This window comes from Genypterus blacodes, unplaced genomic scaffold, assembly GCF_046128005.1.
Source record: "Genypterus blacodes isolate CSIRO-AG114 ecotype Tasmania unplaced genomic scaffold, CSIRO-AGI_Gbla_v1 ptg000055l_1, whole genome shotgun sequence".
Lineage (NCBI taxonomy): Eukaryota > Metazoa > Chordata > Actinopteri > Ophidiiformes > Ophidiidae > Genypterus > Genypterus blacodes.
This window is the reverse complement of record NW_027466867.1, coordinates 1631643-1655143: the sequence shown is the minus strand read 5'-3', so window position 1 is coordinate 1655143 and position 23501 is coordinate 1631643. Positions and strand designations below refer to the sequence as shown.

At 46.3% G+C, this 23501-nt stretch overlaps 2 protein-coding genes across 3 annotated transcripts; both read right to left on the bottom strand.

The window, feature by feature from the left end:
• Positions 1-4019: 4019 nt before the first annotated feature.
• grb7 (growth factor receptor bound protein 7) lies at positions 4020-13557 on the bottom strand. Of its 2 annotated transcripts, none has more exons than XM_076152307.1 (15): positions 13393-13557; positions 11676-11867; positions 10812-10938; positions 8742-8898; positions 8528-8649; positions 7771-7842; positions 7549-7689; positions 7296-7406; positions 7013-7111; positions 6809-6892; positions 6568-6684; positions 6205-6262; positions 5767-5854; positions 5401-5494; positions 4020-5312 (listed from the first exon to the last, which is right to left on the bottom strand). In XM_076152307.1, the coding sequence occupies exons 2-15, from the start codon at positions 11840-11842 to the stop codon at positions 5166-5168; spliced, it is 1584 nt and encodes a 527-aa protein (XP_076008422.1). In that variant the 5' UTR covers positions 11843-11867; positions 13393-13557; the 3' UTR covers positions 4020-5165. The 2 variants fall into 2 exon arrangements, with proteins under 2 accessions (XP_076008422.1, XP_076008423.1); XM_076152308.1 differs by having other exon boundaries at positions 7549-7686.
• A 648-nt stretch (positions 13558-14205) lies between these two features.
• On the bottom strand, positions 14206-18475 carry arf2b (ARF GTPase 2b). The gene is made up of 5 exons (XM_076151820.1): positions 18385-18475; positions 17144-17301; positions 16909-17019; positions 16196-16320; positions 14206-16079 (listed from the first exon to the last, which is right to left on the bottom strand). Exons 2-5 carry the CDS (start codon positions 17289-17291, stop codon positions 15918-15920), a joined length of 546 nt encoding a protein of 181 aa, XP_076007935.1. The 5' UTR covers positions 17292-17301; positions 18385-18475; the 3' UTR covers positions 14206-15917.
• Positions 18476-23501: the final 5026 nt, after the last annotated feature.

Here is a 23501-nt window from a genome sequence, read left to right as displayed (position 1 = left end):
CGTCTTAGCGTGGCCAGCGTGAATAAACTCATGTTTTATGGATGCAGAGCCCTCCCCATTCCGTCCTTCTTAAAGGGCCGGCGCCACATTTCCTCTGCGCCTTTGATCTCCGGGCTCTCATTATGTGCATTGGATTTTAATCATGTGCGCTCATTTGCCTGCTGGGGAACAGGATTGAGTGTGTATCAGCCATTCAGGATCACTGCGCAGCTACTTGTTCCTCTTAACGCGGCAGACGAGCAGAGAGAGAATCCGCCGGGAGAATACGGAATTTTAAAGGAATCCAGACGTTTCCTCGACACGGCAGACAAACTAATGATGAAGGCAAGCAAGCAGAAACGCACATTACAAACACAGACTAGAAGGGTGCTGTGTGCGCATGTGTGTGTGTGTGATGCCCGTGTGCGTGTGTGTGTGTGGCCGCATGGAAGGATATCATCAAAGCAAAATCCTGCACCGGCACAGCTGTAATTCAACACCGAGTTGAAGGCCATGAATTAATGAAAAGAGGGTCCTTGCATGTGTGTGTGTGTGTGTGTGTTCAGGGTCAGAGGTGCAGTATGTCTTGCACACTATCACATCAGATAATAGGATTACAGGGAAGGTAAGGTGGGGGGGTTAATGTTTGGCCAGGAACACGTCCAGAAAAGCTTTGTAACAACGTACCTTTGACTGATTCAGCACAGTTTTGTAGCGCAGTAAAAAGTCATTACTAGGTGCGTTTCCAGAACAGATGGAACCTTGTAGTCACTAAACATTGAGTACTTTTCCTGAAGTAACTGTGCTAATGTTTATGTACGGAGAAGACTGCATTACTCTGAGCCATAAAGGAGAAGAAGAGCACAGGAAGCTTTACTGCCGTCGCCGTGCAGCCTTGTGTTTTTGGGCTGCTCCACTTGAGATAAACGGTGAATAAAACATAGCGATAAATTAAAGATTGCGCTTGCCGGGCCTCGGAGTGTCGGCGCTGCCTCACTCGCGTCTTTCCTTTGCCCTTGAACTACTCGCATCTTTCTCACTTTGCGGCACAAGCACGCGCACGCGCCGGACCCAAAGCCCGCGCCACAGGTGGGTAATAGCAAAATGTAAGTATGATGTATGCTCGGCCTTGGCTTCACTCGCGGCGAAGCTCGTCGGAGGCGGGAACGTGCGGGCGCAATTTTCTATAGATGGCAATGTAATTAACACGATAACTCACGCTCGGGGAGAGTCAAGTTGTAGTTTGGAAATGGATGAGGGGAGGAAATTAATTGGGGAAGTGAGGAGAACGAGAGGAGAAGGTGAAGGGCTTTACCGCCAGTCACCCTGATGATCATTACAGGTAAAGCAGTGGGTGAGTTTGAGGAAGGAAAGAAGAGTGACGTTTTAATCAGACCCGTGTGAGTAAAATGGGAAAAGAGGCCGCAGAGAGACGGGTGAGGAAGGCAAGGAACAGAGAGAAAGCAGCATAATTACTGACTCCAGGGTTCCCCGTTGATGATGGCGACAGCGAGAGCAGCACCCCTTCCGCCGTTCGCTAGGCCGAGTGATGGATCTGTGGGAGACACGAACGTACAGTGAGTCCACATACATCACACAGAGTGACGCCTCGGCAGCAATTACCAGCAGGGGGGGAGAGAGGGGGGAGGGAGAGAGAGAGAGGAGGGAAGAGACATGTTGAGACGGGTGACGTTTCCTGAAAAATGGCCAGATTTCAGGAGAGACGGCGGGGGCGGCGGCGGCGGCAGCGCTGTGTTAAGGTCCACTCAGCTCAATCGCATTAATATAATTTCACTTCAAAAAACAGTCGTGAAAACAATTTGTTCGCGGGTCATTCCTGTCGTTCTCGATAATGCAGTTTGATTGACGGCTGCTGTGATGAGCAGCCTCCCCATTTCCCTGCGTGTGCCAATATTTTTGCATATATTTTCTGGAGGCCGTGTCAATAAAACACCTCGTCGCCCGGTCTTCATGCAGTCGAGATGACGCCTTTTCTGCTTCCCTCGTAGAAAAGGACGATTAATAAATGGAATTAGTATTCAGAGGAGCTGCTGGTCATTTTAGTAGAGTGTGAGCTCCTGCATTTTACTGAGGAAAATGGCAGAAAAGAGGAGGAAAGTCAGGATATGGAGGATCTGTGTTGTCCCCCTCTCACGCTCTCATTAGCTCATTGCTGCTGGAGGGACTTTGTCTCAGATCCACTCGAATTAGAAGAGAAGCTCAGATTTTGTGCCGCATCATTTGAATTGCAAACTTCAAAATATCAGGGTCGTCTCGTTGAAGTTCAGCGTTTGCCCCGGAGACAGATCTCAGAGCTGCTGAGACGGCGGTGACGGGGCAGCTGAGCGTCTCACACCTGGGGTTCCTCGTCTGCAGCTGGAAAATCCCAGTCCCGGTTCACTCTGGAGGATTTTGTGAAGGTAAATTAAAAAGGGAGACAGGTTCAGTCATTCTGGAGGACCCTGGAATCCGAGCCAGTTATAAAGTCATATGGTCGATTCCCTCTGGAGCTGGTCTGGCCCCTCTCTATGTGTGTGTGTGTGTCTCCCTAAGGACAAAGCCTCTGAAGCGCTGCTCTGCCAGATTCCACTATCAATTTGCTGAGCCCACCCGCTGTTTGCTTTTTAATAGTTTAAACTATAATTAGATTTTCGGGCAGACAATCAGAGGCGTTGATTCCTCTGCCCTGATGTGAATAAGAACTAAATCTAAACTGGGTCACGCAAGCACTTTGATGGCGATATTTAAATTTGCTTATTCAATTAATAAGTCGACAAAAGAAAGAGGAGACGGAACTAAGTGTTGCACAATGAGCCTCTCTGCTGACTCACACGGGAAACATGAACACAGCAACGCCTTACATTTGAGCATAAATAAGGACACTTCCTCTTTGCAATAAGAAGGCGTTATGATGAATCAGGCGGATTTTTAAAACATAATTGGAGGTCAGAGAAACACATTTGTGACTTTAATTCCTGTTCACTGTGGGGAGCGGTGCCTATCCCAGCATGCATCAGGGTGAAAAGAACAAAAAACACTCCAGAGAGAGGGTTACAATCTCACCTATGCTGTGTGGTCAAGCCTCCAATGTGTCTGCTGGAGAGAATTCACACAGCCGGGGTGAGAAGAGAGCAGGAAGCCGCCGGGTGCCTCACTCTGACGCCATGTCGCCCTGATGCCAGGAGACAGCTTCACCCTTTAACGAACTCTGTTCATCGATGGCAAACGGGGAGAGACTGAACAGACTGACTCAAGTAAATCACACACACACACGCACTTTTGAGACGATGGTTATTTGAATTTTTTGCCATTACATCATTAAAAATGAATTCAGCGACACACACACACGGTGGACATTTTGATTGTACTGAAAACTACGGGGAAAAAAGAGCAAATAATCAAACCCAGAGTTGAGGGCCGGCCTACCTTGAAATCTTTCTTCCAGTAAGTAAATAGAAATTCTGAAGACGTATTGAATTGAAGAGAGGAAGGTCACAGCTTGACTCGCTCATACTTCACACACACTCCAACACCTGAAGGATCTAATCAGCTCACATTTCTAATCACACATCTAAGGGTTCTCTTTGAAGCCCACCTGGCCCATCACCTCGTCTTTTCACCGCTTTCATTCACCTGCCCATCCAGGCTGACAGAGAAAAATTAGTTGCCATAGCAACTTGTCCATGGAGGGCTGCTGTGGAAAGGGAGGATGTGTGTGTGTGTGGGGTATTTAACACATGCACACAGAATATCTCGTCACAGGAGGAATGGGTTCTTTAGCTTCTCAAGCCACAGTGCGGAGCTCAGAGGAGGAAGAGGATCAGAAGGTTTTGTGATCGGTGGCCGGACTTCCTCGCTCACCTGCAGCCAGCTGCTCCTGCTGCTCCACACGGTCTGTCTGTCTGTCAGGACTCCATCATCACGTCACAGCATCTTAATAAGAGTCTAGATACCATAAGAGAATCTGTTTAGTCCGCTTTGGTTTTTCCCTTTTTTAAAAACACATGGCACAAGAATTTTACTTTTTTTAAAAATCAGTTTGATATCATTTATTCATCATATAAAACAACTAGGTGTGAGCAGGGCACAAAACATGTATGATATAAAACTAAACACGTCATCCTATAAAAGGTGAGAGAGAGAAATGAGCTGTGAGTGGATTCTGAAAATGTTAGATCTTCTTATTTTAGCAGGTTGAGTGCAAAATATCCCGGGTAAAGGCGTCCATGCTCCAACACGACCCTCTGTAATAGAACTCCACATAACCTAACAAGTTGTTTACGTCAGATTTCAGGATACTGCTGCAACTTAAAGCATAAAACAATAAATTTCCCTTCACCATCTTTGTGCAAACAGAGCAATGAAATCCTGCTTAAAAAAATGAATCGCTTCCCATTGTGAGCTCGTTTCTAACACACACACACACACACACGGAGAGTGTAGAGGCACAGACGTGACACAACTTCTTAAAATGCTACATGATCGCAACTGGGCCTGTGTTCACAAGCGTGCATCATCTGGCTGATGCACATGTTGATAGTTATTAGGATATAATCGGAATCTCTGTTAAATATCAGTATTTATTACATGACGGTGCTATAAAAATCAAGCCGTGGTTCATTCCTAAATGTCAGGTGGCTGTTTGCTGTGGCTGCACTATTTAGTTAACTCTACAGCGCCCTCTGGTGGCAGGAAATATGAGCTCATGAGTGAAATCTGGTCAACCTACGCCACAGCTGCTCCCCTGGCTGCCCTCCTCACGCTGGAAGCGGCGGACCCTCTCGCGGCTCTGTGGGTATTAATCACACGACGAGCACGACGCCGCCGTCTCCCCCTAAAGTCTCCATAGGGACTAGAAACGTATTAATTCGAAAATAAAAAACCAAGCTCTGTCTGGAACTGCAGTACGAGTATAAAAAATAATGATGGTTTAGTCTTGAGCAGAGAGGGGCTGCAGGGTTCAGGGGAGCTCCTGGCCCAGAGTCCCCAGGGTCCAGGTCTTAGAATATTGATGATACAGAGCGCACAAGTTTGTTTGGAGAGTCCAGTTGTGTGATCTGGGCTTTCATCTGCCACTGCGCTTCATCCAGGTCGACAAACAGAGATCAAGTGTTCAAAAAAAGCCCTTAGCGAAGGACCCGAGGTCACATTCAGGCAAATTGTTCAGGATGGGGGCGACGGAGGATTTAGAGAGCCACACACACGCAGGGGTGTTTGAGGCAGACTGGGAGGATGCCCTTGTTGATTTGGTGAAACTCCACCAGCTGCAGGAGGTCTATGAACAGAGTCAGGCCGTCGTCCATGGTGAAGTACTTCCTGCCTCCCTCCTCGCACTGCAAACACGGGGATGATTGCGGTTAGAACACAGCGTGCCGAGCGGTTTGGCTCAAATAATTCACAGAGAGCGAAGGTGGAACTCACAGGGATTACCAGGTAGTGTTTGGTTTTCAGCTTGTGACACAGCGAGAGGACAAAGCACTGAGCATGCTGCTGGCTCTCACGAATGAGGAACATCCTACACACACACACACACACACACACACACACACACACACACACACACACACACACACACACACACACACACACACACACACACACACCTAAAGTAAATGTCATCTACCCAGAGAAACACTATTCCAACATGATCTACTCAACAAACACTAACAGGTACATGGAAGCATTAATAATGGATTGTCCAGTGATTTAATGTTTAATAATAAATAAAGGACTACACTTGTTTCAGTGAGGGGCCACAGATGTTTCCACACTAGTTCCTCTACTCACCCATCAACCAGCCCCTGCTTCTCTATCAGTCTCTGTGTTTCCTTTCTGGACACGCCTCCGTGGAACCATGGCTGGCTCTTGTGGATGGCTGGTTACACACACACACACACACACACACACACACACACACACACACACACACACACACACACACACACACACACACACACACACACACACACACACACACACACACACACACACACACACACACACACACACACACACACACACACACACACACACACACACACACACACACACACACACACACACACACACACACACACACACACACACACACACACACACACACACACACACACACACACACACACACACACACACAATCAATCACAAAGAAAGAAAGCGGATAATGTTTCCAGAAATGCTGACGTGTCGGGAGAGAGGAGTTGTTTCCTCCTCCTGCAGACTCACATGTGGGTCGAGCGTTGGAGTTGAGGTTTGTCAGGCTGCACCTTAGAGATTCTCTCCTCTGCTCCAGGGAAGAGAAAAACACACTGAGGAGACAATTCTGGCACATTTTTAAAGTGACATCACTTCATGTGACATCACTTCATGTCGTGCGCTCTCTCTCTCTCTCTCTCTCGATCTGCGGCGCCGGGCCCTCGCCATCTCTATAATCTGGCATCACAGACCTCAGCCAGGTTGACAAATGGAGTCTAGTTGCAGAAGATTAATGATGCCCGTGTGCCGCCGCATCTTAACTGCTCAAGTTCTTCCTCTCATCCCATCGCTCCATCCATCTCTCCCTCCCTCCCTCCCTCCCTCCCTCCTTACCCTCCAGGCTTGTCCCTCCTCCATCTCCACGCTCTGGGCTTCCCTGGGATTCTGGATGACCCGACCTCCGGCCTTCCCCGAGAAGTCCATGGCGACCAGGCTCGCCTCCGACTCCGGCTGCACACAGCGACACGCAAACTCAGTTGAAAAGCAAAAGTGTGTGTGTGCAAATGCAAGGCGACAGCGCTGAAATGATGGCCCGGGCTCGTGCGTTATCCTCTGCCACATCGCATCAACTTACTTTGCCGTCTTTGTGTTTGCTTCCTTCCAGAGATCGAGGGGCCGACTTGGATAACTGGTAGTTACAATGAAGCTGCTTACCATACTGAAAACACACACACACAATATCAAAGGGTCATTGGCTTTGTCTTGGCTGTGGGAGATACACTGTGTTTACTAAATGAGACAGAATAAACAAAAGGAGACATTATATTGGGGTAAAAACCTTGAATAATCTGAACGCTGACGTCCAACAGGTGCGTGACTGTTCATTCTCTGCACACAGAAGCTTCAGGTCCTGAACACGGATGGGATTTTTGGAGGGCTACATATACAGAACACACACACACACACACACACACACACACACACACACACACACACACACACACACACACACACACACACACACACACACACACAGAGAGGGAGACGAGAACAATGTTATATGTATATTAATATCTCTCAGCATTGTTCCGTTCATTTGAAGACAGTGTTCCTCTCCTTACCTTGATACAGAAGGTGAAGTCTGCAGGAGCCCCGTAAAGCTTCCTGCTGTTCACCACAGTGTAAACGTTCAGGTCCTCCAGGTCTGCTACATACTGCAGGTGGCGAGGCTCCTGGTCCACAAGCAGAAGAAGAAGAAGAAGAAGAAGAAGAAGAGATTTGTCAACTTCGTTCATCAATGTGACTCTGTGAAGCCCATTGAGGACGTCTCTTTCCCTTCGGCTGCTTCAAGAGGACGCGAGCTGACTGACTGACCTTGGAGGAACCCTTGGTGGAGTTGTAGAGGCCGGAGCGCCTGAGGAAGAAGTAGACCCTCTTCCAGGCTTTGCGGCTAGATTCTTTGACGTGCAAGAAGCCCTGGATCTCTGGACACGTCCCGGACCTGAGCAGGTTCTGCTGGGATGAAAACATGTTTACAAAGCGTCACAGTTACACTTTTACTGTTCCTGCTGCTACGTCCTGCCGCCGCTTGCACACCTGGATGAGTTGCGACGACGTCATCCCTTTGCTGATGTCGGCGCTGTCGGAGATCATGCTCTCTGGGAAGAGCTGAGAGAGGAGGGATAAAGGTGTCATTCAAAGGAGACGAGCTCGACTGCAGCTTTCAACCCGACCCGGGAATCGGCAAGCCTCCTGTTATGTAATCGAGGCAATGTATCAATTCAGTCCCAAGACAAATGTTTGAGTAAACAAACCGAGTCTGAGTCGGTTAACACTCCTCAAATGTACACATGTATGCAAATGTACAGTTTGCATACATGTGCCAGTAGATTTATGTACATTAGCAGGAGTCTGTTCTATGTACGGAGGATGATTGTCCGCGCATAATTTATAAGTTGATTCAGTGACTCTTTATGAGACGATACAATTCACTGAGTGCCTTCTGGAGGCAGCAGGGGGGGAACGTCACCAGATCATCACCCGGTGCGCCTGTAGGAGGAGCGCACACCCACGGCGGCTCTAGTTTGACAGCACAGTGAACAGATGGCGTGGAGTCAACACGTCTGCAGCAGCACGCAACCTGTCAATCATCAGGCCTCACGAACAGCAATTACGTCACATGTTGTCAAACCTAACTCGTTGGCCAAGTGTTTCTAGAGAGCTGGCGTGAAATGCCTCCGCGCTTCTTCTGCTGTGGCCTTGTTGGGTCAATTAAACAGAGGAACGTTGACTTTGTTTGTCGTCTTCAGGTTAGGATCGTTACAGTCTGACAGTGAGTCCATGCTTTCCGTACCACAGGTTTCCTGAAGAACTCGTACTTGGCGTAGTTTTTGCAGAACACAAACTTGGTGTCGCCCTTCAGGGACCAGCTCCCTTTCACCTCCAGCACAACCTCGTGGTCCTCCAGGCATCTCTCTGAGGCAAACAAAGGAGACAATGTGTGAACTCGCAGGGTAGCAGTTAATTAACCTGAACATCCTGGATCGTTAGAAAATGTGGAATCCTACCCAGGCCCAGGGCCGGTAGGAGCTCCAGGAGGGCCCAGTTCTCCTGGTCGCTGCAGTGAGCCGTCTGGACCAGCATGTGGCACACCTCCCTGGCTGTGGCCTCCTGAGAGACCCACACGGACCGGCTGTGGCTGTCCTCACCGTAAACCTTGATCAGCTGTGGAATTTGTGCAAATCAATTGACGCAAGCCACGATTAGATCTTACTAGGAATTTAAATTCAACAAATGGGTGTAGGTGAGTGTTTACCTCACACTCACGAGTGCGGCTTGGTGACAAACCCGACACACATGCACACACACACAAACAAACACACCACACAACAGGTTTCGGCAATGAGTCAGCACAGGCACACTCAAGACAAGAAGAGACGAGGTGAAGCCAAGAGTCTGTCAACAGCGCTGCCATGGCAGACAGGGCATCAAATATTTAATAGGCCGTGACATTTGAAGAAAAGGGCCTTCAAATGTTCCTAAAATTAGACGAGTTGCTGGGCCGCCGTGGTTTTCTGAGTCCTGTCTGGCTTTTTAACTTTCCTCCTCAGGAATGAAATGAGTGCTTAATAAAGGTTTAATATTGTGACCTTTGCTGTGCGTCATTACTTTATGTTCCCTCTCCCTTCCTCTCCGATGGGAGCTGGATAGAAATCTTCCTCTCCTTTCCCATCTTTCTACAGATTCTCTCTCCTCTTATCTGATCGAGTGACGCAACCAAGCACGTCGTCTTGTCCCCCGCCTCCTCCCCTCGACGTTACCGAGGTGAACCGGGTTCAGGGTTGCGCCGGGTTCACGGTGTTTGCCGGAGCGTGCCGCCCTGACGCAACGTCTGCGTTCATCTGGCGTGCATCAACCCCAAAGTGAAACAACCTGCCCGACCACAAAGCTTCAGGTATCAAATCAACAAGCCCTGACTGGTCGGGTGAGTGGGTTAGACTCAGATTATGGATCATTGTATGGCGGGCGAGCATTGTCTCCCTGCTGAAACCTCCCAGTTCTATATCGGGTCGGTCGGCTTTAGAGCGCTGTAGCCGGGGAGGTGAGGGAACTCTGAGTGGGTGGAACACACACTTTGCTCCCCTGCACCACAATGGAGATGTAATGAGACTTTGCTTTGTTTCTACTTTGAAGGAAACCATATTTTGCTCAACATGAGGAAGCCAGCAGAGTTGTCTTTTGTCTGTAAACTGAGCGAGAGAAGTTTGTTGACAAAAACAATCTACACAAACCAGGGCTCTGTCGCGTGTTTCCACCCCGTCGATCTGTCATTTCCTAGACTTTCTTTCGGGCCGGCGCCGACAGAACGGAAATGAGTCTGACTGTTTGCTTCTGCCGATACAGACGTGCAAGATGACAACTAACACAATGTTTCCCTCCGATCCCACAGCGCTCAGTTGGAGCTGTCCCAGGCAAGGATGACTGACTTCTGCGCAGAGGGAACAATGGCTTTGTGTCACACAGCTCCATTACCGACCGCAAGACAAAGCAGCGAGCCAGCAGCATCACGGAGACCGAATTCCTCTTCCCCCTCCTTCCTCCTCTTTGCTTCACAAACACACACACTCAGCACCTGAAACAACTAACCCACTCTACCCACGCAGGTGTGTGTGTGTGTGTGTGTGTGTGCGCGTGCGCGTGCGCGTGCGCGTGCGCGTGCGCGTGCGCGTGCGCGTGCGCGTGCGCGTGCGTGTGTCTACTCCTTACTAAACATGAAACACCCCGGGGCAAACGTGGCACGGTGACGTGTTTTAATTACAGACAATCTCACTCTGGCAGCATTCGTGAAAATCAAGCGGGCGTGGCCACCGGCCCAGGTCACGCGTGTTTACCTCGTACGTGTTCTTTTGTTTGATTGCCAATTACAATAACACATAATAAGCACTCTTTACTGTAAGAATTAGAATGAACAAAAAAAGGACGATGTCATGGTTGCAGACAGACGGATGCAGATTTGACTTGAGGTTTGACCTTCTCGGCTTTTTCTGATCTGAATCCCGAGGATGAACCTGATAACTACGAGATAGACACAACAGATCTCAGCTCAACTTTAGGGCGAAGCGACCTTTTGAACTTACATGTTTGTCAATGGTCGTTGGCGGAAGAGAACTGATGAGCACGGGTGACTTTGAGGGGCTGCACAGCTCGGGGAAGGGGTTTGGTATGGAGGGGACCGAGGAGGACAGCAGCTCTGCGCCCCTCGACCTGCAGGGAGAAAAGACAAACATCGCCTCAGGATAAACTCTACAACAGAAATAACTTAAGATGAGTTATTGACGCTAAAAATAGATTCGAGAACTGCTGACACGGCCGATTCAGCACCCAGCAGCCTTATCTCTCTTGACCTTGACTGATCACCGCACGCTTTTAGATCTTCAGAAAAACAAGCCGAGGCTCATTTAGGAGACAAGCAACGCACATGTGCTCTAGATAATGATGTTATTGGATGATTTCATGATTTTATTTGAATATCTAAGGCATAAGCATTGACCCAAGGCCCTCTTAGGAAGCCTGTCTTACTTTCTTTAAATGTTTTCGTCAAATGAAGGGAAAGGGGAAGCTGAGCTCAAAACAAAGAAGTGAAACCAAGCCAAAATGCTTCACTCTTCATCTGTTCAGCTGCCTTCAGTAGTCAACCCAGTAACTGTAAGCACAGTATGTATACACACGGCAAATGTTGCTTTATAACTCTGAATCAATGAATTACTTGAGATCCTAATCTCTTTGTCTGTTAGAAGAAGAAGCTGTCACTTCTTCATACATCAGACGAGCCTTATGGCCTGAATGTGACTCACAGGCTTGAGTCAATATCCACTGCCTGCTTGTCAAAGCCTACTGAGTCATGTGCAGTGTGTGTGCGTGCTACCTATGGTGCAACTTGATCAGCCTCAGCAGAAACTGAGTAATGGTTTCTGTCTTTCATGCGCGCTGCTGTGCCATACCTGTTTGCTGTGATTAGGATGGGCTGGGAGCGCCGTACGGACGGAGAGTCTGCTATCAGCGGAGTCAGGGTGAGGGTTGAGCTGCCCAACAAGTCCGACGCTCCCCCAGAAGTCTCATTTCTCTCCGAGCCCTCAAACACCTCTGTCCAGGGGCCGGCCACCTCCATCACGCCACCTACAGGAAACAGGGAGCTGTTGGAGAGATTTTCAATGTCAAATGAAGTGGGCTTGTGATTAGGAGCGCTGGATACCAACCAGCCTCTGATGTCTGTCAAACACATTTACAACTAAAACACGAGCAATCTCTACTTTGCACATAAATTCAATGAGTAAACACAACTTTGATTTCCAGGTAAAGTTGCAGGGAAATTAGTAGAATTGCAAATGTGAAACTGATGCCACTGTTTGTTTTGGAACACGTCTTAAACACCGCGCGCACACACACACACACACACACACACACACACACACACACACACACACACACACACACACACACACACACACACACACACACACACACACACACACACACACACACACACACACACACACACACACACACACACACACACACACACACACCAGGCTCGCCTCGTGATAAGAGACGTTACTCCAGCCGTGCAATAATACAGCACACTAACCCGCATTACAACACAAAGGTATAAGACATAGCTGACTGACACTTGGAGTGACACCTATTTTGAGCCTATTGACTCAAAATAGACGTGTGGGACCAAGAGCAAAAAGAAAACATGAACCAGAATTTCCACACGTTACACAGTAACACCTACTCTACGCCTGTCACTTGGGATTAACATGTTTACCCAGGTTCAAACGCAGGTCTGCCACGAATCACGCACAGTTGTTGGGAATGCAGAACGGCGATTGGAACTCCTTGTCCCTGTAGACATTGTATTTAGCTTTATCTTTTCCTTTCTACTACATTCAGGGTCAGCTTTCTTTTGTAAATGTGTGGCAATAGGCTTTAACAGGTCGAATTCCACGACACAGGGATTTGGTTTAGGGAGTTTGTTGATTGTTAGAGACGCAGAAAACAAACTACACATGCAGCTTAGAGTGAGGATTGAAGATCTCACCTGTAAAGAACTGTGTGTGCAGGCTTATCTGCACAGAAAGCATGTGCACACCGCAGAGAAGAGTTGCCATGACACTAACATCTGACTATTTGAATACAATAGGCGGCCTGATCCAGACTACAATCTGTTTCCCCAAACAGAGCCAACAATAATAAAGACAATGGCCCAGGTGTGCTCACAAAGCAGACAAGGCTTTTCCCTTTACCGCTGCACTCATTTGATGGAGGAACAATACGATTTTACAACAATAACGTGAAGTAACCGTATGATAACATTCTTATTCTAACACACGTTATCTTGCTGGCAACACCTAGTGAGTGATACAACACAAAAGCTATTATTTACCTTCTGAAATTGCCAGAATGCTTTCACAAGACAATTATAAGCCCTTATGTTACAGACTGCGCTTAGAAATGTAGAGTGTGTGTGTATGTGTGTTTCAAATACTACTGTTTGTTTACATTCACTTTAGCCGCCAACACACCTGAGTTTAGAAATGTAACCTCCATTTTAATTAATTAGCTGTTGTGTGTCGCCCCCCTCCGTCTACTCAAACCTACACCTGTTAGCACCCACATAGTAGCTTGTTTGTATCTCAAACAACTACACAAACTTACCGGGGAGGGGGGGAAATGTCTCGTCTTAAGCTGGTATCAACTCTCAGCCATCTTGTCGACTCCAGGTGAACCGCGGGGAGAGAATTGCTGTGCGTGTTGTCTCGTTCGCAGCTGATGAACCACAGCGTCGGGACAGCGAGAGCAGCCGGCGGCCATCACCTAAGTGCGCCGCGAGGACTTGTCCCGCGCGGCGCGGAGGGGGGGGAGGAGCCCGGCGCCAGGTGTGCTGCTCCGCAAGGTAACATAGGTCCTAAAACACACACACACACACACACGCAAGACAACAGGCACACACGCGCACACACACACACGGCTCTACAACAGGTTTAATCACGTTAGCAAGTGTGGGTTAATCGAGGGGCAGGGGGGATAATTCAAAACAATACATTTTCTATTTGAGTTTATTGTAGCAGCCATCTTAAGGGGACTCGTTTTAAATGTTCACAAATACACAGTTCAGGCTTCGTGAAGTTCTGCCGTTCAGTACTGTAATAGCATTAATAAATAACTCGTCACTATCATAAAAAGCTTTACCTGTCACGTTACAGGTCATGCACAGTAGTTTGATGTTTCCTGTTTTTACCATAATGAAACATCCTGTTGGCCTCTGGTCTTGAATCTGCGTGTCGGTATTTATTGCCCAATGAATCACTTCCTTGACAAACAACCTGTCAGTTTTCAGTGAGTTGTTGTCGCCATTATTAGATTTTAGCATTACATGGTAGATTAAAGCTTCACATCTACTTCAAGTGCCCTTAACTATTATTAACACAGGTAACAAGCAAGCTCAATAAAGTCTCTACACATCAAATGTTGGATCGAATCATGTTTATTAATGTGTTCAGGAAATCCCCACAGAAATAGTTTACAGGGGAGTTTACAGATTTACAATCACTCTTGACAGAAGTGCCAGGATCAGCCCCATGGTTCAACACTGAGGAAACCTGCAGAAAATTGACTGCACACCCATCTCCCTTTGCAGGTCTACCACCAGTCCTCCCAGCTCATAGATGAGGTACTGAAACCAGTACTTATTATGTTGGTCTTTAGTAATTGAGTTATGAAGCAAACAGAGCCGTAATGTACAGTAGCCTGCAAACACCCAGATATCTGAGCTCGACTTCCTTCTGACACATATCTGGAGCGTTCACAGTTACAGAGCCTTCATATTTGGTGCTTTTCCTTCATCCCAACCAGGAAGTTAGACAGCTGAATGCTAATATCTTTTCTTTCCGATGTCTTACTGCCAACCGTTGCCTGAAATCTCTCGATACATCTGCAGTTGAGGCCCTCAAGGATACACTACTTTCAAATACAGGATTTGTCATACTGCTCAAATGCATTTGGTTCTTCAGTCATAGTACAAATAGAAATGCTAAAACTACGTACAGAAAAACAACACATGTAACATCTCTAAAAGGAATAACTTCTGAAGCTTTTGAATGTATGAGGACATCTGTCTTAAATTACTGGTTGAAGCCACCGGGTTTATGAAATGCCCAACACCATGTATCGGTGTCCTCCTCAAGTGTGAACACCACCAGAATTTATCATACTCATCATAACAAAATCCAATTTAATTCAGGGAATTTAATTACAGCAACCAAATGACTGAGATGACTGGAATTGCATATACATTAAGACTAATTTCAACATAGATTTAATTCGTTTTTTTAGTTCTACCCAAAGATTGTTGGCTTGCCTTGTGCTTCACAGTCTCATTAGTTGGGGGGAGAAGGTAGTGTTCATTGGAGAACCATTGCTAAGAATAATCTGTTGTATTCCAATAAAATAAAACAAACAGCATGATTTTCAAATGACTAGAATGAGGATGGGTTTTTTTTTCTTTTTGATTTGCTTCAACCTGATACAGGTTAAGATGCAATTTACTGAATATCTTAATGGTTGGTTGAGGTTTCAAAATCAAAAGGTTAAAATGAACATCCTAGCATTCAGTGTACATTATGTGGACGTGTCTAATTAACAGATATATACTACAGAGAGGGGGAAGGGACAACTTGCACCCTTGCTCTTTCTTTGCCTTATGAAAACCATGCTTTCTCTAGTGAGTAGGGGTGGGGAGAAGGGGACCGTTCAAGACTGAGAGTGGAAGTACGCTGAGTGGGGCAGGAGCTGAGTTTGGTGGATGGAAGGGGGGCTTAAAAAGCCAGACCACTGTTTCCACAGGAGGTGTGTAAAAGGCACGCCAGGGTTACTCCCAATCCCAGCCAACAGACACAGAGACGCCTTCACACCCACACACACTCGCTGAACACACACACCAAGCACACGCACACACACACACTGACACACACAAGCAGCACAGGCTTGAGCCCCATGAGTACTGATGAGGGATGAAGGGACAAGGCAGAAGGAAGAAGGGAGGGAATGAAGGATATTCTATAAGAAAGAGCTGGAGTTAAAGATGAGATTATATGGGAGCAAAGGGGCCTGGATCCAGTGCTGCCACTGTGTTGAAACAGAAGAAATAAACAACAAACAAAATTCAAAACTGGTGGAATGGATCATTTCTGGTTCTTCAGCTGGTTGGAGAGCCAGTCCAGGCCCTCATACAAGCCATCCCCACTGGTGGCGCAGGTAGCCTGGATGTACCAGTTGCGCTGGCGGAGGGCATGCAAGCCCAGCTTGTCTGTGATTTCTGCAGCATTCATTGCATTGGGGAGATCCTAGGGAAGGAAAAACAGCAGCAACATCTTTAGCATCAACTCAAATGTCATCAAATACATTTACAGCCTAAATGTGATCGTTGAAGATTTTTCAAGAAACAACTTAAGTGCCTCACCTGTTTATTTGCAAAAACCAGCAGCACAGCATCTCTGAGCTCATCCTCTGCTAGCATTCGGGCCAGTTCCTCCCTTGCCTCGTTCACTCTCTCCCTGTCATTGCTATCCACAACAAAGATGAGCCCTGCATAGAAAATACACATGGTTATGCAATGACTGACCAGTGGGTGGCTATGGGTGGAGGTTGGTTTCTCACTGTTATCTGAAGAATATGGTGCAATGACAATATTAAATGTACCAATCATATACAGTGCAGCAATACCCATGGTTGTGATCTACATGCAAGTTTAATTCATTGGAACATTCTCTCTGTGAGTCATGACAACAAACGAGTCATGTCTGCATCGCTGTAATAGTGAACAGACCTGAAAAACAGTTCCATTCATATTGACTGCATTATTACAACCACACCCCACATTCCTTTGCACAATTAGCTTGTGATCATTGTTTGGGGGTGATTTGTTTTGTCTGTTTGAAAAGTGCATGATATTAGGTTAAAAGAAGACTACAGGTGAAGCAGCAACAGACTTTGTACATGTATCAATTGTGGGAACCCCTTGACAGAGAGAATTTTCTGATATTTTAAAGTCTGCAACACTATCAATGGCATGAACACAATGATTGATTTTGATCCAATGGGGTTATTGTTTAGGTACAGACAGGATCTCTTGTGGCCAATGTTACTTCTGCCAGGTAGGTAAGTACCCCTCACCTTGAGTGTTCTGAAAGTAGTGGCGCCACAGTGGCCTGATTTTGTCCTGGCCACCCACATCCCACACCGTGAAGCTGATGTTCTTGTATTCTACAGTTTCAACATTAAAACCTGTGAAGGAGAGATGGGGGAGGAGGGGGTTAATTTGACATTAAATGCTCAAACAGCACTCAACAATCAATGTAATGATGAAAAAGAAATAATTATAGAAGACAAGATTAATTCCAGTCCTTACCAATGGTGGGAATGGTGGTGACTATCTCTCCAAGTTTGAGTTTGTATAGGATGGTGGTTTTACCAGCCGCATCAAGCCCAACCATCAGAATCCTCATCTCCTTTTTGCCAAAAAGACCTTTAAATATACCTCCGAACATATTCCCCATTATGGCGATTCTGTGGAAGCAGAGGGGGAGACGGGGTTAGGTCACCAACGACTACGAGGAAAGATAGGAAGTCTTAAATAAACCTACATGACGCCGGGAAAAGGAATCATCATACACATCATACATCCCACAAGTAATAAGACACTAAAATAAATTAACAAAGGGGTTAGTATAAGAATAAAAGGATAAGTGGGTCGATTGTAGTTGCAGCCTGGTGGTGACGTGCTTATCTGCAGCTTAATCGCTTAGCCTTACACGCTACGATCCTGCCCGTTTTGGAGATGAGTGATAACAAACGCCTGCAGTTAACATCGCTCACCTTTAAAACAAAACCTCTAATAAAAGCAGCTACACACAATGGCTGTCACCGCTTACGGGGTAAACGTCATACGAGTGTGTCGAGTTAACTGCATTATTGATGGGGCACAAGCTGGATGGATGTAAGTGAGCAGCGGATAAGGGAGGCCTGTTCCAGCTGGAGGCTAGCCGTATGTGTGAGCTGTCACAAGACGCAGGCTACGGCAGCTCGACCTCAGCCAAGGGCCAGCTGACGAACAGGCGGAAGAGCTCTTCTAGTCGACTGTATAAGCGATTAAAAACATCACGTACACTAATTATTTAAATATTCGGACATTAGCCAGCTTCTAGCCGGCTTCCACAACTCGAAGGAGATTAGCTAGTTTCCTAAAGGGCGGATGCTCCGTTGCAAGCTAGCGTCATCGCACCAGTAAGCTAGTTAGCGTGCTAGCGTGTTGCCACCGACCGAAACAATCGCGATTAACGATATATTAAAAAATAATAGCGCACGGTGAGAGGTTAGAGTGGTGGCGCCGGTTGACGTGGTACCGGAAACGCAGATGTAATCCGTGTGTAACGCGTTGTAACGTCCCAGCGTCCGTTTCAATTTGTCCATTATTATAGCTGCTTCGGCTAACGAGTCGCTAGCTAGTTAGCTAAATGCCGCGTCAGTGTAGACAGGAAATCTTAACGTCCGTATGTACACGAAAGAAACGATACGTTAGGCAGGATATTCGACAGTTCGGTTAGTAAAACATTTTCGGTCCAAAATGAGAGTGTGTAATGCAATTTGTACCTTTAAAAGACAGCTTCACGATCTATCCGTTCTCTTTCACCGTCACTCCAAAATGGCGTCTGGCGCATCCACGGAGACACCGGGTACGGGAACTTCCCACTATAAAATCAAATCCAATCAAATTGTGTGCAGTGTCCTATAAGTCCCGCCCCTTCGAGAGAGCTGACCAATCACGACGCAGGATAACAGATCCGTGTCCACAAAATGTCGAGGAAGTGAACCGAACACAAGTTTACTCAAGTTTCAGCCATAACCCGTCGTTGCGAAAACAAGACTGCATGAATGGAATTTAATTTGTTTTTCTTGCCTCGTAGAGTAAAATGTTCAACTCTATTACATGGGCTCGACAAAATGTTTCCCGAGACGTATTTTAAAATATGAAGACAATCCATCATAGAAACGTTTACATTTCTGTTATTGTTGCCATGAATGACAATTTCTGCAGTTTATTCCTGTATAATCTGAATAAAACAATTCCGTATTTAAATTCACTGTAGCATGGCCATTTGCATCACTCATCCAAATATGTGATTTTATATAGGCCTGTGTTCTACTCTGTATATTGATTGATCTGTCTTAAGAAATAATGTTCCTGTGTACATAAACAACACATTCGAAAGTTTCTGCTTATGGGACAACATATTCACTCTCTGTTGTTGGAGATTGTAATTTGTATAGAGGTGAGATAAGGATCACTCAGTTCACTCTAGATCCGGTCTATACCTGCTTGTCCTGTTTCAGGTTACGGGGGGGGCTGATTTGGTGCTACTGCTCAATTCTGTTTAGTGTGGAATTTATTCTTAGCTTTTCTGTTAACCATGCTGCTGTAGGATCACAATTTCCCACAAGGGATCAATAAAGTACATCTATATCCCAGCATCCCATAAGTGAGCAATAGAATACAACCTGTGCAGGTCGCTAGAGTATCACAAGGTAGTTGATTCAAACTCATTTTTACATACGGGTCACTTTCCAATTGACCTTAAAGGACATTTGGGAGAAAGCTAAAGCATATAGCAAACCCAAGGCCTGGAGGAGCATGGAAAGTCAGGGAATGAATGAAACACTGATAAGGAAAGATGGCGAGGAGGCAGAAAAGAGTGGCTCCTTTTTTGGCTTATATAAATTTCTTGCAATATAAAATGTCATCATCTCTATGTACTGTATATCTTGAGGCTTGAGGGCTTACATGGTGTTATCTTTAGACAGCTTCACTCATTCTAAACTAGTCTTAAGACACAGGGTGACATTCCAGATAGATTTATAGTCTCCAGATCATGAAGGAAACAAAAATGTATACAGAGAACTGGACCTCTCTTGTATCTGTGAAAAACATGAACGTAATTATAGAGCAAAATAATACAAACACTGATATAATAATCATCTTTAAAAAATATATCCTGTGATATTTTATTACAGTAGTAGATTAAATTGTCACTAATATCAAATTCCATTAGCATCCAACATAAACCCAGGAAACATCATCATCATTTTAGTAAAAGAGCATCTTCATGTGTACAACCTGGGAGCAAACAACCCAAGGAAAACCCAGTGCCTTAATTAGTGCAAAAAATAGAATAATATATACTGTATATCTGTCTCATTCTCTTATTTCTAATTTGCCGTCCTTGATCCTCCACTTCCAGCGCTGGCATCCGTCAGGGGCAGGAACGCAGCGGAGCCACAGGCAAGACTCCAGGATTTCTTGCTCAAAGGACACCATCTTCCTGTCCAGGGTCTCCAAGGTGAATCCTTTTCCCGACATCTGAAATGTGTACGGTCCAGTTTACCAAGGGCATCGAGGGCTTCAGCAATACTGACACTGTTCAAACCGTCTCTTACCTGATCACTGATTCCGATAGCGACGTGACCCACTTTGACCTGCCGGCTTTCACGAATCCTCAGACAGTCTCCACGGACGTTCTCGATCCAAATGTCAACACCTGTGAGTTGAGTGTCAAGAGTATCGAGCAATGAATTCAACAGCAGCTAAATATCATGGAATGTAACGGACAGGAGTTAATCATCCACAAGTTACAGGGGCCTGTTATTTTACCTTTGAAGCAGTGTGAAGAGGGCTGATGTGGTGAGACTAACCATTCTATCTGACCGTCTGTCAGACTGTTACAAGAGGAAAAGACTCCCGAACTGAGATCATCAGACCAGTGATCAGAGTCCTAGTAAGAGCAAATACAGTTTCCTTATGGGCCAGTGGAAGGTTTTGACATTTTGCAAGAGTGCTTTTGCATTTACACACACGCTGCACATGCACATTATCACGTCTGCGTTCATTCATACATACCTGCTCTGAGGCATCTATCTGAGAGGAGTCTGAGCAGCTGAAACAGGATGGAGGGTCGTCTCTGGGCTCAGGGGAGGGGGTCTGGTTGGCGTTGCCGATAGTTACACCTAGTGAACATATGGAACCATGGTTAATTAAATATACAACAGAGTGGAAAGGTTGGTTACTCATCAGCCAAATCATTGCTCAGTCAGTCAGCCTTTAACTTAGACACCATTTCATTTGTGGGACAATGACCATTTGGTTTCAGCAGAGGAGAGAGAATGAGCTTGGACATACAAACAAACTGCCAACCCCGAGCTTGATGAACTCACCATCTCTGAGGTATTCAAGCTCTGCCTCTGATCCCCATGAAGTACCAGTTGTTTGTTGGCCTTTCTGCAGCAAAGGGAAATGGTCCCGAAGAGCACGAGAATATCCTGTGGATATGGAAGAGTCCCACTCATCCTCATCCTCCTCTTCCTCCTTCTCCTCATCGCCCTCCTCCTCCTCACAATCCCCCTCATATTCCCTGTTGCTTCTCAGCCACTTTTTCTGGAAGTATTCCTCCTCTCCCATGTATATATCTACCTCTGAATCAGAGTCCATATTCCAGTCTTTGTCTTCTGCAAAACAGTTATCCCGCAACGATTTGGGTTGGGATTCCCATTCCTCATTCAGGCAGCCGGCCTCCGCTTGGTCAGAGTCTGGGCTTAGTTCTGAATCATTATCCTCCAAGTCGCTGCTGTCTTCATCCACAGCAGTAGTTCTCCAGGGACTGACCCAATACATTGCAGGTGCAGAGTTGGCAACTGTAGCTTTAGGTGGGGGTGAGGACACCTCTGGGTGCAGAGTGCAGGGGGTGTCTTCATTCTGGGTCTCGCCATGATACAGTTTCTCACAGGCACTTTTGACAGACTGGTGACTGAGACCTCCAACTGTGGAGCAAATGTTCACTTTCAGTATCCTGAATAGTGCAAATATTGTCACAATGACAGTAAGAAAGTTGAGTAATTACATTTCTGTATACTGATATGTGAAATAATCAGTCAAATATGTGTTTGATATCTAATCCATCAACCTGCTCTGAGGGCCTTGGTCGTCTTCCTCTTGAGTTCTTTTGCTGATGCTCGTTTATCAGGGACCTTCTGCAGACCGGCTCTGAACACTTTGGCTGTGAAGTTGTTACAGTTGGAGGGAACCTCCCACAGAGGCGGGGGCTCATTGACAATCTGACAACAGAGGAGAAGAAATCCTATATTAGTATACGTGGAGTATTAGTCATCACAAAGGAATTTGTGCCAAGGTGCTCAGAAGGGAACTGTTGCCAACAGAACTAAAATGTAAGTTTTATTTTGCATTCCAGATACTATCAAATGGTATCAAATCAGATGGTAACATGCAACATCAGATTTGATTGATATTACCAGAAATGCCCAATAATGATCCTTTTAGTTCCATTTCCCCCAGCGAAGCCTCGGTTTATTCTTCTATTATTACATCCCACAGGTAATGGCTGTCCCATAACAATAAAGAATGGTCTCTGACCTGCAGGCACAGCGGATGGGAGTAGTAACGGATCCACGGCTGGCATCCATTGAGCATGTGCAGTAGCATGCAGCAGCTACTCCACACGTCCGCCTTGCCGCAGACTTGGTCCCCCCGTGCCACCTCAGGGGCCATGTGGGTCTCTGTGCCGGGGAAGGCCGGCCCTACACACGCAAACACAACCTACTGAGTCAAATCTAAATGAAGAGTTCAGAAATGAGCCACAAATGAAACCATCAGAGTAGAAAGGCTGCAGTCAGACGTTCTCACCTCTGAACGACTTGGTGCTATGTCCGTTGTCGTCCAATGTCTCAGAGAGACCAAAGTCACAGAGGAAACTCTCTCTGCAGTCCACAGACAGCAGCACGTTATCAACTAGAATACAATCAAAACAGGAATTTCATTATGTCATTATGAGACAATTAAGCAAGCAACATAGTCAGACTGATTACAGGCCTAAACCCATTTTAATATCCAATATTATCCCATTTGTGGCCAATTGTTCACACTAAGAGAGCAACAGAAGGACGTGTCTTTAGAACAGAATCAGTATCATCTAGCGAAGCAAGGCCACAGTGGGCCCAGCAGCAAAAGCTTTACTGGTCTCCCTGTAAATACCTTTGATAATATTAAATCCACTATAGAACAGATGGAGGTGAACATTCAGGGGCCTTGTGGGTAAATAAAATAAGGCAGGATCAAACATCAGTCTTATAAAAAGCAATAACAGCAACAAATCACATTCTAAGCTCCACCAACACTCACATGAAGGCATGAACTGCTAACACCATCCAAATATCCTCATTCAGTCATATCTGCTCATCCGGTGTTTTGAGAACAGTGTGTGTACCTTTGACATCCAAGTGAAGGATGTGTTTGTGGTGCAGATGCTCCAGTGCTTCCAACGTCTGATGTAGGTAGTGCAGAGCCAAATCCTCAGGGAGGCTCTTCATCTCGCGGAGGAGTTGGGTCAAACAAGCTGAGGAAGTTTACAGAAGAGAAGAATACTACAGTTTCACATTCTATTTCTAATATAGAGTCAGGTGTTGTGTAGTTTAAAAAAGTATTATGGTGGAGTAGCAGTGCTTTTACTTGGCTTCAGGTCCATGAAGAGCACAACGTTCAGCCCCTCTCTCACCGCCCCAAACAGCTCCACCACACGTGGAGAGGTGAGAGAGCTCCACGTGCTCACCTCCTCGCTGCTGAAGCGGCTCAGTGGAATCTGAGTGGAGAGGACGACATCGTTAACGTTCCCGATTTCCATTTTCGGTTTAATTTGTAACTTCCG

Coding starts and splice junctions, on each gene's coding strand:
- grb7 (XM_076152307.1), bottom strand. CDS start 11,842: ATGGAGGTGGCCGGCCCCTGGACAGAGGTGTTTGAGGGCTCGGAGAGA. Junction 7,407..7,548: donor CCACCAAGGGTTCCTCCAAG/GTCAGTCAGTCA, acceptor CTTGTGGACCAG/GAGCCTCGCCACCTGCAGTA. Junction 5,313..5,400: donor AACACTACCTGGTAATCCCT/GTGAGTTCCACC, acceptor CCGTGTTTGCAG/TGCGAGGAGGGAGGCAGGAA.
- arf2b (XM_076151820.1), bottom strand. CDS start 17,291: ATGGGGAATATGTTCGGAGGTATATTTAAAGGTCTTTTTGGCAAAAAG. Junction 16,321..16,908: donor CTACTTTCAGAACACTCAAG/GTGAGGGGTACT, acceptor TTTTCTATGCAG/GGCTCATCTTTGTTGTGGAT. Junction 16,080..16,195: donor TGGTTTTTGCAAATAAACAG/GTGAGGCACTTA, acceptor TTCCTTCCCTAG/GATCTCCCCAATGCAATGAA.